Source organism: Myotis lucifugus, unplaced genomic scaffold, assembly GCF_000147115.1.
Source record: "Myotis lucifugus unplaced genomic scaffold, Myoluc2.0 scaffold_604, whole genome shotgun sequence".
Lineage (NCBI taxonomy): Eukaryota > Metazoa > Chordata > Mammalia > Chiroptera > Vespertilionidae > Myotis > Myotis lucifugus.
In genome coordinates this window covers 209,056-222,726 of record NW_005871652.1, presented here as the reverse complement: position 1 = coordinate 222,726, position 13,671 = coordinate 209,056, and the positions used below count along the sequence as shown (strand labels likewise).

Below are 13,671 nucleotides of genomic sequence, written 5' to 3'. Positions count from 1 at the left end.
AAGCTGTTGAATCTCTTTCCATGTGTTGATAATGGTAATTATCTCAGATGAAGGGAAGAGCCTGGGAGGTGAGTGCCTTGCCATAGGCGAGGGCCCGAGGCACGAGGGGTGTGACCTCGAGCCCTAGTCTCCCAGCCTGAAGGGTGGGTCAGAAGTAATTTCTTCAAGGACTACATGAGATCACGTCTATGGGCATCTCCCTGCCCCCGAAGTGGCCGCTGTGGTCATTGCTGTCGGCATCATCATGACTAAGGAGCCCAGACCGCTTAAGGGTTATGTTTGAATAAGCCCCCACCACTCCCAGTCCGGGCACCTTCGCTGGGGAGCAGGACGGGCCATTACAGACCTTGCTCTGACCAGGCCCTGAAGACTGAGCGTTAGGAATCCCAGAGTGCAGTCCCACTGTGGCCACTGGCTGTGGCAAGTCATAGCCTCTCCCTGAGCCCCCGTCTCCTCACCTGCAAGATGGGGGTGATCAGAGCCTCCCACGCAGAGGTGGTGGGAGGATTCCCGGGGACGAGCACGGAGAAGCCGGGACCAGCCCCCAGCAGTGGTGAGTGTGGCCCTCGTGTCCCCTGAGGGGCAGGCAGATCACCACCTGGGCCCCCCCGGCAGGCAGTCAGGTTACCTGAACAGGCAAGCTACCCAACCCTGCTGAAACCTGCTTCTTGTCAGGAAGAATCAATCATCGGACCGCTCTAGCCTCACCCCACACAAGAACTCAGGAAATAAAAGTCAGTTTCTACTGTTCTCAGGCCTAAAGGGTTGTCTGAAGGTCAAGTAGCTGGTTACAGGCTCAATCAGAGAGAGCGCCTAGAATGTGCTAAGACCTGTGGCTCCCCCTTCCCCTCATTCAGAGACTGTTTGGGGGGGAAGAGGGAGGTGCTGCTACCTGCCTGCTGCTTCTTTTTTCTTTTTAATATATTTTTATTGATTTCAGAGAGGAAGGGAGAGATAGAAACATCAATGATGAAAGAGAACCATTGATTGGCTGCCGCCCACACGCCCCACAACTGGGGATCGAGCCCACAACCTGGGAATCGAATCGTGACCTCCTGGTTCATAGGTCTACGCTCAACCACTGAGCCACAGAGACCGGGCTGTCTGCTGCTTCTCCAGGCTCCTAAACACCACCTCTTCTGGCCTAAAGGAGCCACCCATACACATCCGATGAAGGAAGCATTTTTCACAAAGAGGTAAAACCATGACTCCCATACAGATATACAATCAACATGTGTTACACATTTCCTTTTGCTCCTGAGACAGGGGTGGGGAACATCCGGCCCGAGGGCCACATAAGGCCCTCAAGTCATTTGGTCTGGCCCTGCCAAGGCCACCACAGGCGGGACTCGAAATTCAATAAATCTAGGAGCTTTTTTCATAGCAACAAACATGAACATTAAGTGAATGATGTTAAGAGGACGATGTTATAAGTGTCCAAATGGTCCCTGGCAGAAGAAAGTTCCCCACCCCTGTCCCAGGGGAACCGGGCGGACAAGTTATGAATGACTAGCTCCAAAGGGCGACAGAAGAACACGCCGTGTACAGGTCAGGAATATCGAAATGAACGTGCAAATGGGTCGAAAGTGATTCCCCCACAAGGGGCTGAGGACTGCTTCCCAGACGGGACAGAACTGACCAGAGGCCCGCAGTTTACATTGAAACAGCTCAGAGGCAGCGCCCGGCTGGGCTCCAACGCCCAGGAAGGTCTGCTGTGGACAGCGTGTAGTTTTCCGCTGACGTGCACGCTTCCTTGGCAGCAGGAAGGCCACGAAGAGGGTGCACTCCGTGGTCTCTAACCTGCTGACCGCTCACGAGATCAGGATGACTCACACTCTGGGTACAAAGTCCTTTCCGAAGGAATTGGGGAAGTTCATCTCACGGGCAAGCGGGAGGCCTACAGCCCAAAAGCATCAGCATTTAAGAGGGAGGGTGCAAGGCAGTTATGATGTTTTTTCAGCTGGATGTTGGCATCTGGAACATTCCGGAAGGTATGTGTTTGTGACCTGAGTTGGTGGCAGAGGCCTGTAGTTTTCACTGCGCAGCACTTCTCTGATGTGCCCTGTCCCTGTCTCTGAATCGGGGTAGTAATGGTACCTACATCATAGATTGTGAATATGTTTAATGAGCAGCTATTCACCTTACGAGAAGTGTATTTTTACATTGATCAGACTAACCACATTTCTTTGACAATGTGGTCACTGGGATATTTTCAGATCAGCCCAGCCTCCTCCTGTCCCCTGTGGGCTCCCCATCAAGTCCTCATTTCCATCCCCTGTGTTCCTAGCAGTGTGGGGAGCAGCATTCAGCTGCCACGGACAGGCTGGCACATGCTGGCGTGAACTACACCGTCGAACACCTGGGTGTGGCCTCAGGTAAGGGGGCCCTGGGCAGGGGTGACAGACCAACACAGGCCTCCCTCCAAGAGGGTGTATTCTGGTTGCAGCGAGGCCACAGTTTTCCAGTTTGTTTTCTTCTCTCATCCTCATGGCAATCACGCACAGTAGGCGGGCAACAAGTAGTCCCTTCTTGCATCTGGAGAAGCATGCCCAGTTCGCTAGCCCATGCTGCCCTCTAGTGGCCGTGCGCGGTAGCCCAGGTCAGCCGGCAACACCTCCCAGGGTTTGCGGGCTGCATGGCCAGCCTTTCTAGGACCCCAGTCAGGGGTACCTGTCTCCCCTCTCAGGACTCCTACATCACTTTATCAGCCCCTCTCTGTCCCTGAGCATTAAATATACATATTTAATTGTCGTAAAATATACATAACAAAATGTAGCCTCGTGACCATTTTTAAGTGGCATTAGATTCACACTATTGTGCAACCATCTCCCCATTCATCTCTAAACTGTTAATCGTGCCAATTGAAACTCTGTACTCCTTAAACAACTCCCCAGCCCACCCCGCCCCAGCCCACCTTCCAAAGGGCTCTCCACACAGGACCTTCTACTTTCTGTCTCTATGAATGTGACGACCCCTGATGCCTTATCTAAGTGGAATCATACGGCACTTCTTTTTGTGACTGGCTTATTTCTCACTGCAGAAACCCCCCTAGAAGTGTCCCCTCTATGAAGTGGTGTATAAATGTGCAGCCTGGAAGACAAAAGCACCCCCCAGATTTCATCCAGACATCCCTCCAAAACAGTGGTTCTCAACCTTCTGGTCCTTTCAATACAGTTCCTCATGTTGTGACCCAACCATAAAATTATTTTCGTTGCTACTTCATAACTATAATGTTGCTACTGTTATAAATCGTAATGTAAATCTCTGATATGCAGGATGGTCTTAGGTGACCCCTGTGAAAGGGTCGTTCGACCGCCAAGGGGGTCGCGACCCACAGGTTGGGAACCGCTGCTCCAAAACAACCAACCAGACACAGGCTGGGCCATGAGGAATCAGCACAAGGGCACAATTTCATGGGAGGAAAAACTAAGCCAGTGGCCCTGACAGCAGGGAGCTGGCCTGGCCCTCAGAGTCGGGCCTTGGTGGGCTCCAACCTCACAGCTCACTGTGGCCACCTCTGGGCCCGCTGCAAAAATGACCAGCACCCCATGCTCCGAGCACTGCTGCTTCCCCACCAAGCACAGTTGTAGGGCCACACCCTCGATATAAAAAAAAGCTTCTCAGCCATAGCATTACCCCTGCTTCCGGAGAGCACATACTTGGAGCAAACCCCCACTTTCTTAACTCCTCTCCCAATTCCTCAGCACCTGCCCAAGTCCTGTGAGTCCCTCCTAAGGTGGGCTGTGTGCCGCAGCAAGCACAATGAACCCCACTTTGTTGCCTGGGGCATGTCTGATGGATGGGCCTCAACAGGGCCATGGAGGAATGCTGATGCAAGGAGTGATGACCAAGTACTACTGCCCAGCGCCCCAGAGGGAGCAGGTTAACTAGTCAGCAACCCGCCAGCCCAACATTCTGTCCATCACAGCAACCTTATATGATGGATATTAAAGTTGTTCCCATCTTACAGATGAGAAAATCAAGGCTCAGAGGCTTCAGAACTAGTCCACGTTGTTGAGTGTCAGCGCCAGGTCCGAGATCCGAGTTGCTTGCTGGGCGTGAGTCCCCCGATCTGCTGAGCCGAGCACCTTTGCAGGGAAGGATGCACTTACGCTCGTGCCACTGTGAGCAGACGCCCAATGAGCATTGTCCCAGGGCTACTCCCAAAGGTTCGTGTCTAGCTAGGCGAGATCTTAGACGGAACACAGATGGACTTCTAATAGTTATGCATTTATTTCCATGAATAATAGGAAAAAAATAGAACTAGAACATCAACAGTGACTGCATGGATATATTGTTTAGCACAAGACTAAAGTTGGGAGTAAAAAAAAAAAAAGTATGTTGATGTTTAAAGAGAATATTAAGGAAACGAGAGAATGGGGTCTTTGATGATGACCGTTGTGGGGGTGGTACGTGAAGCCCTGGAGTCTGGGACCCCCTCCTCCCAGCTTCAGGCAAGAAGCTGCGCTCTGCTCTGAAGCCCTAAGGGGCTCTACAGACCAGCTCTCGGAGCTGGGGGCCCGGGGCAGCCTCCTAGGAGCCTGTGGTGCATCAACACCCCAGGGAGCAAAGCACGTCTTCATCTGTTCATGTTCTACAAAATGCCTCAGGTTACAAAGCAACAAAAGTGATTTTCCTTAAAAGGGAAGATGGATCTTCTAGGTGTGGCCTTGAAGAGGCAGTGGTCACAGGGCAGCCTAGGTGGGAGGGTCCAAGTGGGACTTGGGGAGATCACCAAGGCGCTGAAGGGGCACCCCCCGGCACTGTCCTGAAGGAGGGTGGGTGTTGGGGGGGGGTGCACAGCCTCCATCAAGGCTGCAGGAGGAACACCCAGAGCACCTGCACCCTGTTCCCCGGTCAATGTCAGCTGACTCACACACAGGAGCACCAGGCGCAGGGTGGAGCGAGGCCAATGTCCTTGGGTGTCGGCACACGTCACCCTTTCCTCCTGCCCCCGTCCTAGGTTCACAGCCGGGCCTGGGCCCCATGTCCCCGGGTGAGAAGGCCACGGCCATGCACCACCATTCCTGTCCATTTATGAACAAACGGGAGACATTTCCTATTAAGATACAACCACCCCCAACAAAAACAAAATCCAAAGAATGTTTCCCATCATTTAAATTTTTTAAAAAGCGCTTTTTAAGGAACCTTGGAGTTTTACTCAAACGGCTCAGTCCTGCCAGCCAGGGCTGATCTCAGCACCTCATGGGACAGCTAAAGTGTCATTGCTAGGGACCCAGGTGCCACCCGAACCTCGCCCCAACTCACTCCTGGAAATGGGGGGTCAAGGCCAGCACACAAGAGCGACCGGAGCCTCGGACATGAGCACCCAGGGGTGATGCTCATGGTATAGAGAGGCCCCGTGCCCAGAGGATGGAAGGAAAAGGTGACAGTCTGAGGGGCACCGTCTACAGCCACCCGCCGCTGAGCTGGGAGGAGGCTGGGGCCGGGGTGGCTCAGCCCTGCATCCCAGACGGGATGGGCTGGTCCCTGGAGTGGCTCGGAAGGGAACTGTGCAAGAGCAGGCCAGGATGGGAAACCGAGTCAGGGAAGGGACCCCGACCGGGGTGAGCGGTGGGTGCTCTCAGCAGCACCCCGCAGCGCTCCGCTTCACGTGGCACGGCTTACAGAAGAGACGGTCGTTCAGCGGGTAGCAGCCTTGGTCCGTGGGCTCCACGGACAGGAGGATCCTGCAGTCCTGTGGGGACAAGAGACATGCGGGTGGACCCCAGGCCTGAGGCAGCATGGAGCCTCCCCAGGGAGGGGCTCGCCCAGCATCTGCCGTGAACAGACTCCTCCTTCCTGTCCCCCCAGCACACCTGGGCCAGGTCTCCATCAGGGAAGACAAGGCACGCGGCGCTTCCCCCCATGTGGGGCTGTGAGTGGTGAGAGCAGCATCAGTTGAGGGGACAGCTGAGGACACTGGGAGACGTCCCTTGAGGGGACGGAAAGAGCTAGAAGAGGCTTAGCCACCACCCAGCAGCCCTTTAGGATGTAACCTCTGCGAGGCAGTAACCCTCCTTCCTGCTGGATCCGGCCCAGCCCAGGGCCTGGTGCCCCGCAGGCTCACAATAAGTAGCTGCTGAATGAATAACTAAACCAGTCCCCGCCTTCACCGCACAGGTGGGGAAACTGAGGCCCAGGGAGGGGTGGGGCTGGCCCCCGGTCCCAGACTCAGCGTCCAGAGGGCTTCTTATCGCTCCACTTCCTGCACAGCTTCAACACTGGCACACACTTTAAAATCCCAATTTTTCAAATCACCGAAGGATGTCAGACCAGGAAGATGGGGGTTTGGAGCCCAGCCTGCTCGGTCCACCCGTCTCGTAAGCCCCTGCCTCATCTGAGCTGCACCAGGGCACATGCTGGGGAGTAACAATGGGGACGATGAATGCCCGCGGCCTCGGTTCAGGGCGTGGCTGGCATCCCCTGGAAGCTGCATTCTTCAGTTGGTCCCCACAGAGACGACTTTGGGCACATGGGTGCCCTTCGGACCCAGCAAGGCCAGCAGAGGGCGCCCTCGTGCGTCTCTTTTCTGCAACTGCACCTGGAGTCTCTCAAGGACTATTCAATGCCGGGAGCCGTTATTCCCGTCTGCTGCTTGCTTGGTATTCTGAGAGCATCAGCGCCTAACACACAGTCCCCAAGGGGCACATGTGACCTCTTCTAAATTAGAATCAAGTGAGGAAACATCTCCACTATGACCGAGTCACACGGCCTGGGAAGGAGCTTTGGGTGGCAGACAGCTGGCTAGACCTGGTCCAGGCGAACAAGGATTGGAACCACTTTTCTCAGCCTCAGTTTCCCCATCTTAAATGGAGACAATAACTCCCATCTTGCAAGATCGTCATAGTTGATTAAATAAGGCGACGTCCATGAAAACATTTTATAAATTAAAAAAAAACAAGATCCAGGTACAAAAGTATTGTTCCCCTCCCAACAATGGAAGTAAGTAACGGGGACCACATGGAACAGGGCTGTCGAGAGGAGTGTGGACGGCACCTCAAAACCCGTTTCCCTTCCTGGAGAAGCAGCACCCCCATCAGCTCCAGGCCGCCGTGGTCTGAGCCTTCCCACCTGGAACGTAACTGCTGGAGTCCAAACTGACGCTCTGCAGCAGCAGCCCGGGAGGCCGGGCAGCCTTGGCCACACTGATCAAGGGCACGCAGGGAGGGTTATGTGCTCACTAACCGGGCCCAGGGAGATGCGAGTCAGCCCTGGACCTTAGGAGGGCTGTGGGGGTGATGACAGCGCTTGACTTTCCTCATCATTCTTTCAAGATGCTTATCAGTCGGACTTTGGACTCTAAGCAGCAAAGACAACATGATTATGCAGCGATCTGTCAACTTCCGGACCAAGCTCCCTTGTCACACTCCGTGAATGCAGCCTCTTGGTCCCATTATCTGCATGAATAAGAATGACTCACGGCTGATTAAGAGGCTTGCCCTGGGAGCTCCCACTTAGGTGACACCCGTAAAGCTGCTACCATTTCGCCATCACCGGAGAAGACAGAACCTCAGTGGCACGGAGGTGACCGTGGAAGGTAGGGGGGACTCCTAGAGCCTCCCCAACAGGACTGATTATATAATTTGCAGGGCCCGGGGAGGGGGGGGGGCATGAAAAATCACACCCCTGTTCAAACATGAAGACTGTCATGATGGTAACAGCAGAGCTTCAACGTGTCTGGTGTGGGGGCCTGTTTGACTCCCTGGGCATGTCTCGCTGGGGCGACGGCACTAGCTTCTAGCCAGCCTTCCGTCTCAGCCTCATCCCTGCCTGCAGCCCGAGGCCCAGACTCCTTAGCCTGGAACATGGGATCCTTTCCTTCTCCCTGACCACACCCTCCCATACGCAGCACTCCAGACACAGCCCAGAACTTCCACTTGCTCCGACCCTTCAGGCTTGCTCACGCCAAAGTGGGTTTTTACAGGCCTTGCCTCTTTCTGGAGGCCCTTTCCCCTCTCTGAATACCTGACAAACTCTTATCCCGCAAGACCTGCAGTAAGCATCACTTCCTCTACCACCACCCTGGTGAGACGCCATCGCTGCCTTTTTAGTCCCCATGCTTATTGATTTGTTTATTTATGTGTTCTTAATTAATTTTTTAAAAATACATTTTTATTGATTTCAGAGAGGAAGGGAGAGGGAGAGAGAGAAACATCAATGATGAGAATCATTGATTGGCTGTCGCCTGCACACCCCCTACTGGGGATCAAGCCTGCAACCCAGGCATGTGCCCTTGACCAGAATCAAACCCGGGACCCTTCAGTCCGCAGGCCGAAGCTCTATCCACTGAGCCAAACCGGCTAGGGAAGTCTCAACGCTGATTTATTTTTATTTTTTTATTTTTATTTTTTTGGTGCCCTTGACCGGAATCGAACCTGGGACCTTCAGTCCGCAGGTCGACGCTCTATCCACTGAGCCAAACCGGCTAGGGAAGTCTCAACGCTGGTTTAAAGGTGCTCTTTCCCAGCACCCAGAAGGGACATCTGTGGTGTGAGTCTGCCCTGCATCCCTTTCTTCTTCCTTCCTACAGTTGTATCAACTCCTGTTTCATATGGTTCTGCCTCTGGCCCCATAGCCCCTGGCCAGTGATTGTGTTAGAGGCAGAACTAGAATATTAGGGACTCGCTATAATTGTAAGAAATATGAACCATGCTCTGGTAACCGTGATTATTGATTAGAGGAAGCACGTTCTCACCTGGCTGAGAGTTGTGTGCCCTGGGACATGAGGGCTCACATCAGAATGCAGTCCATCCTCCTTTCCCGAGAACCGCCTCTCGTTACGGAAAGATTTACAACCTCGTGGCTGAGACAATCTAGTCCCGGAGGCGCCGCCCTCTGTGACCCCCCAGCCCACCTTGCCTGGTACCTGTGACCATTACACCTTGCCTACGTCCCCAAGCCTGTAATTCTTACTCTCCCACATAATCCTTGTCCTGCCCTATATAAGCAGCTGGCTCATGGGGGGTTGCAGAGCAGAGCTCTGTGGATGACCCTCTGCTCCCCCGTGCTGCCGGCAGTATTGGAATAAATGCTCATATATGCTTCAACCCTGTCTCTGCTTAATTGGCTCAAGTAGTGGCAGGCAGCCTGGAACCCCTGATTGTCCAGTTACAATTGGTCCATAATAGGCATGTGACCCACACTGGGCCAATCAGAGGCCTTCTTGGGGTTGAATGGGATCCTGGATGTGGTTTCTAAGTTAAAAGGACATAAACCTGACCACGCACTGCATCCGCGTCCTTACAGAGGATGCCAGCCCACAGGAAGAGAAGATGAAGCAAACACATAAAAAAAGGCAGAGAAATGGAGAGAGAGAGAGAGAGCACCCTAAGGATATCATTAATGATGTCACCATGAGCCTCCCCATGGTTCCCTTTCTTTCTTTCTAAAGTTTTTTTTATTGATTTTTAGGGAGAGAAGTAGGGAGGAGAGAAACATCAATCATGAGAGAGAATCATCAATTGATCAGCTGCCTCCTGCACAACCCCTAGTGGGGATCAAGCCCACAACCCGGGCATGTGCCCTGACCAGGAATTGAACCTATGACCTCTCCGTTCACGGGTCAAAGCTCAACCACTGAGCCACCACAGCTGGGCCTGTGGTTCCCTTTCTTGCGGAAAGCAGGTTTAGTTTCTATCATTAACCCAAAGAATTCTGACTAATAGACTCTATTTGTAACTATTTTCATTCTCTTTAAAAAAGATAAATATTTTTGCATTATGCTAAGTGAAACAAGCCAGTCAATGAAGGAAAAATACCACATGATCTCACTCTTTCATGGATAATTAAGACCATTACAAACTTTTGAACAATAATAAATACAGTGGCAGAGCTGCCTCAAACTGATTGTCGGACTGCAGTGGGTAGGCCAGGGAGGGTTGGGGGACAGGAGGGAGGGGAGTAAGAGATCAACCGAAGGACTTGTATGCATCCATATAACCATAACTAATGGACATAAGACACTGGGGGGTAAGGGAGGGCAGGGGCTTGTCAAGGGTGGGGGGGGAAAAAAGGACACTTATGTAATACCCTTTGTAATACTTTTAGCGAAAAAAAAAATAAAAAAAAAACAAAATAAAAAAATAATAATAAATAAAAAAAATAAATATTTTTTATTGATTTCAGAGAGGGAGGGAGAGGGAGAGAGAGATAGAAACATCAATGATGAGAGAGAATCATTGATCGGCTGCCTCCTCCACGCCCCCTACTGGGGATTCAGTCCACAACCCAGGCTGGAATCAAACTGGGGACCCTTTAGTCTGCAGGCCAACCCTCTATCCACTGAGCCAAACCAGCTAGGGCTTATTTCCATTCTTATTTATTTTTGCTATTGGGCAGGGGGCCGAGCCCGACCCTGACCTGTCCCAGCCCAGGGCCCGGGCAGTGGCGAACAGAACCCGCAGCATCATTAAATCACCGCTCTACTCACCTCGCACCTGTAGCAATTTTCATGGAAGTTTCTTCCCATGCACTCGATTTTGAAGGCATCCTTCCCGTCTCGGGGGATGATGGGATTCTCACAGATGCTGCACACGGGGGCGAATTTCCTAGAGGGAAAGGAACCCACGCTGGGGAGGCGCTCGCCAACCACAGAAATTAGCTGTCAGAACGGGGCTGGCTCTCATTCAGCTCCCAGTGCTATTTCAGACCTGTTGCTATGTGACTGCACCTGGAGTACAACCGCAAAGGCCTATTCCTTCCTGGCAGGAGCGGTGGAGAGACGTGTGTAATTAGACCCGGCTTCCCAGGGTATAATTAGCTCGAGGCAAGGAAGTGACTGGGGCACGTCAGCGTTTGAGAAAGCAGACTTCTCACGTGAGTTGGGGGGGGGCGGGCCGGGGCCCATTTCATTGGTCTTGTATTATAGGACGCTACTTTTTCTTCTCTCTTTTTTTTTTTTTTTAAATGTCATTATTGATTTCAGAGAGAAGAAGGGAGAGGGAGAGATAGAAACATCAATGATGAGAATCACTGATCGGCTGCCTCCTGCACGCCCTCTACTGGTATGGAGCCCGCAGGCCCGGCATGTGCCCTGACCGGGGATGGAGCCCTGAACTCCTGGTTTATAGGTTGACACTCAACCGCTGAGCCAGCCACTGGGGCTCGCTACTGCTTCTTAAGGCTCCAGCTCCGAGGGAGGCACTGTGATCTGGAGGTTGAGGGCAAGGCCCCAGATTCAGGCTGACAGACGTTTGTTGCAGCTTCCATACCCACCAGCTGGGAGGCCCTGGGCACTTACCTGCTGTGTGCCTCAGTTTCCACATTTGGTAACATGGAACCCTGAATAGTACCTGCCCTACAGGAAGTGATGTATGCATACTTCGTGGCCTGATGCAATGAAGCTTTCTGTTCTTAATTTACTACTATATTAGTTTTGAGGATGAAATGGCCTAATCCGAGGGCAGTGCCCGGCACAGTGTAGGTGCTCAAAAAGACAGCTGCAGCCCTGGCTGGTGTGGCTCAGTGGCTACAGCGTCAGCCTTCGGACTGAAGGGTCCCGGGTTCGATTCTGGTCAGGGGCATGTACCCGGGTTGTGGGCTCGATCCCTAGTGGGGGGCGTGCAGGAGGCATTGGATCGATGATTCTCTCTCATCAATGATGTTTCTCTTTTTCCCTCTCCCTTCCTCTCTGAGATCAATAAAAATATATTTAAAAACAAAGGTAGCTGCAATCAGGTACCTGGCCAGGTAGAGGGTGTGGACCAGGCAGACCCGGTTTCTGCAGGAAAGCTTGGACCCAGGACTCAGGCTCAGTTCTGCGCTTCTGCCCGAGTCCCACCTGTCCTCCCTGCCCCACCCAGAGCCCAGAGCCCCCTCGTACCGATAGAAGTCGTCCAGGCAGTACACCTCGTTCTGGCTGTCCAGGGCGAAGTTCTCATCCCCAATGCACCGGGCACAGGTCACACACGTGAAGCAGGTTGGGTGGAAGGCCCGGCCCAGGGCCCTGATGATGTGTTCTCGGACCACCTCGCCACACTTGCCGCACTTCTCCAGGGTGTCCTGGGACAGAGGGCCCATGCCTCAGAGCCATCCCACACATGTGCCCACTCCTTGCCACAAGGGGCTTCACACCAGCTCTGAGGCTGACCCAGGCCAGGGGTACAGGAGAGGAGCTCGAATCCATGCAAGTGACCTATAACTATGGCCCACTATTCCCTAAATGGATCAACAAACCTCCACTCTTCCCTAAAATGGATCGTGCCTGGCCTTGTGTCTCTGGCTTACAGTAAGGAGTCCTGCTACGAAGCGATGGCTGCATGTTCTGTTACAAGGAAATGCTGAGGCCAGGGTCCACGAGGGCCCGTAGCAGAAACTTCTCTTCAATCTCAGAGTCAGGAAAAGGAATGCCGAGAGAAACTGGTGTGCTTTTTTTCCTTATGGACGATAAACCTTGAAACTCTTCCCCTTTTCCCTTTGGCCACTCGGAAGCTCAGGGTCAAATTCCATGCTCCACTTTCAGGAGCAACGAACTGTAGGGGTCTTTTATGCACATATGCAGATTGCCAGGTGCTACCAATTCAGGAGGACAAGGTGAGGCCTCCGCACATCCAGGCGATGCGTCTGAGTGGTGTGCACACCACACTGTAAACACCACCACACCCGCTTGCAGAGTCAGCAATTCCAATACCTTGGCACCCAAACCAGCGCTTCCAGACTGTATTCGGTACCCGGAGGTGACACCGACTCCCCCTTGAAATCATGCAGCAGCACCTCATGGCTCTCGGTAAGAGCGGCCAGACCACAGGCGGGCCCCAGAACTAGATGGGCCTGGGTAGGACCCCAGCTCCACCACCGTCTGGAGCGTGACCTGGTGTGAGAGGTGAGTGACAACCCCCAAGACACCCAGGTCCTCGCCCCTGGAACCTGTGACTACCGCGAACGGCAATGTGACTGAGTTCAGGCCCCCGAGATGGGGAGAGCACCCAGCGTTATCCAGGTGAACCCCAAATGCCATTGTGAGTGTCCCCGTGAGAGGGGGCCAGAGGGAGACTTGACACAGGAAGTGTGATATTGAAGCAAGATGCTACCCTGCTGACTGAAAGTGGACCAAGGAACCCAGGAATGCAAGGAATGCCGAGTTAGACGCTGCAAAGGGCCAGGAAAAGGATTCTCCCCTAGAGATTGGGGCATGGGGGAAGAGCTCAACACTCTGATTTTTGACTCAGTAAAACTGATTTTGGACTCCTGATCTCCGGAACTGTAAGAGGGTAAGTGTGTGCTGTTTGGTGCCACCAAGTTTGTGGTAATGTTACATTAGTCACAGGAAACTAATACACCTTGGCTGAGCTCCTCCCGCCTCTCTGAGCCTCAGCTTCCTCATCTGTGAAATGGGTCAGTAGTGCCTACCTCCCAGGGTTGTTGTGAATGAAATAATATAATGTCTCCCAAGCGCCCAGCTCAGTGCCTGGCACCCGGGGAGCTGCTGCGGGGGGGGGGGGGGGGGTACCTGGTAACAGGGTTCACAAAGGGGCCTCCCGTCCTTTTTGTAAAAACTCCTCCCCGCCAGCTGGGGGCGGCCGGGGCGGCACGGGAAGCACTGGGCGGGGTACTGCCTCTTCATGGGTTCCACGGCCCGGTCTTGGGGGGACACAGTCTTGTGGCAAAAGGCACAGACGTCTTGGGGTGGAAAGGAAAAAAGCCATGACCTGCCCCGCCTGGGAGCACTGT

General features: G+C 53.3%; 1 protein-coding gene across 1 annotated transcript in view; it reads right to left on the bottom strand.

The window, feature by feature from the left end:
* Nucleotides 1–4,211: 4,211 nt before the first annotated feature.
* The window catches only part of FBLIM1 (filamin binding LIM protein 1), a 20,583-nt gene continuing 11,123 nt past the window's right edge, over nt 4,212–13,671 (bottom strand). Inside the window, exons 4-7 of the mRNA XM_014447018.2 lie at nt 13,451–13,667; nt 11,825–12,003; nt 10,433–10,550; nt 4,212–5,698 (exon numbers count right to left, since the gene is read on the bottom strand). Of these exons, the coding sequence (XP_014302504.2) occupies nt 5,585–5,698; nt 10,433–10,550; nt 11,825–12,003; nt 13,451–13,667 (628 nt within the window). The 3' untranslated portion in view covers nt 4,212–5,584. The remainder of the gene's footprint in view (nt 5,699–10,432; nt 10,551–11,824; nt 12,004–13,450; nt 13,668–13,671) is intronic.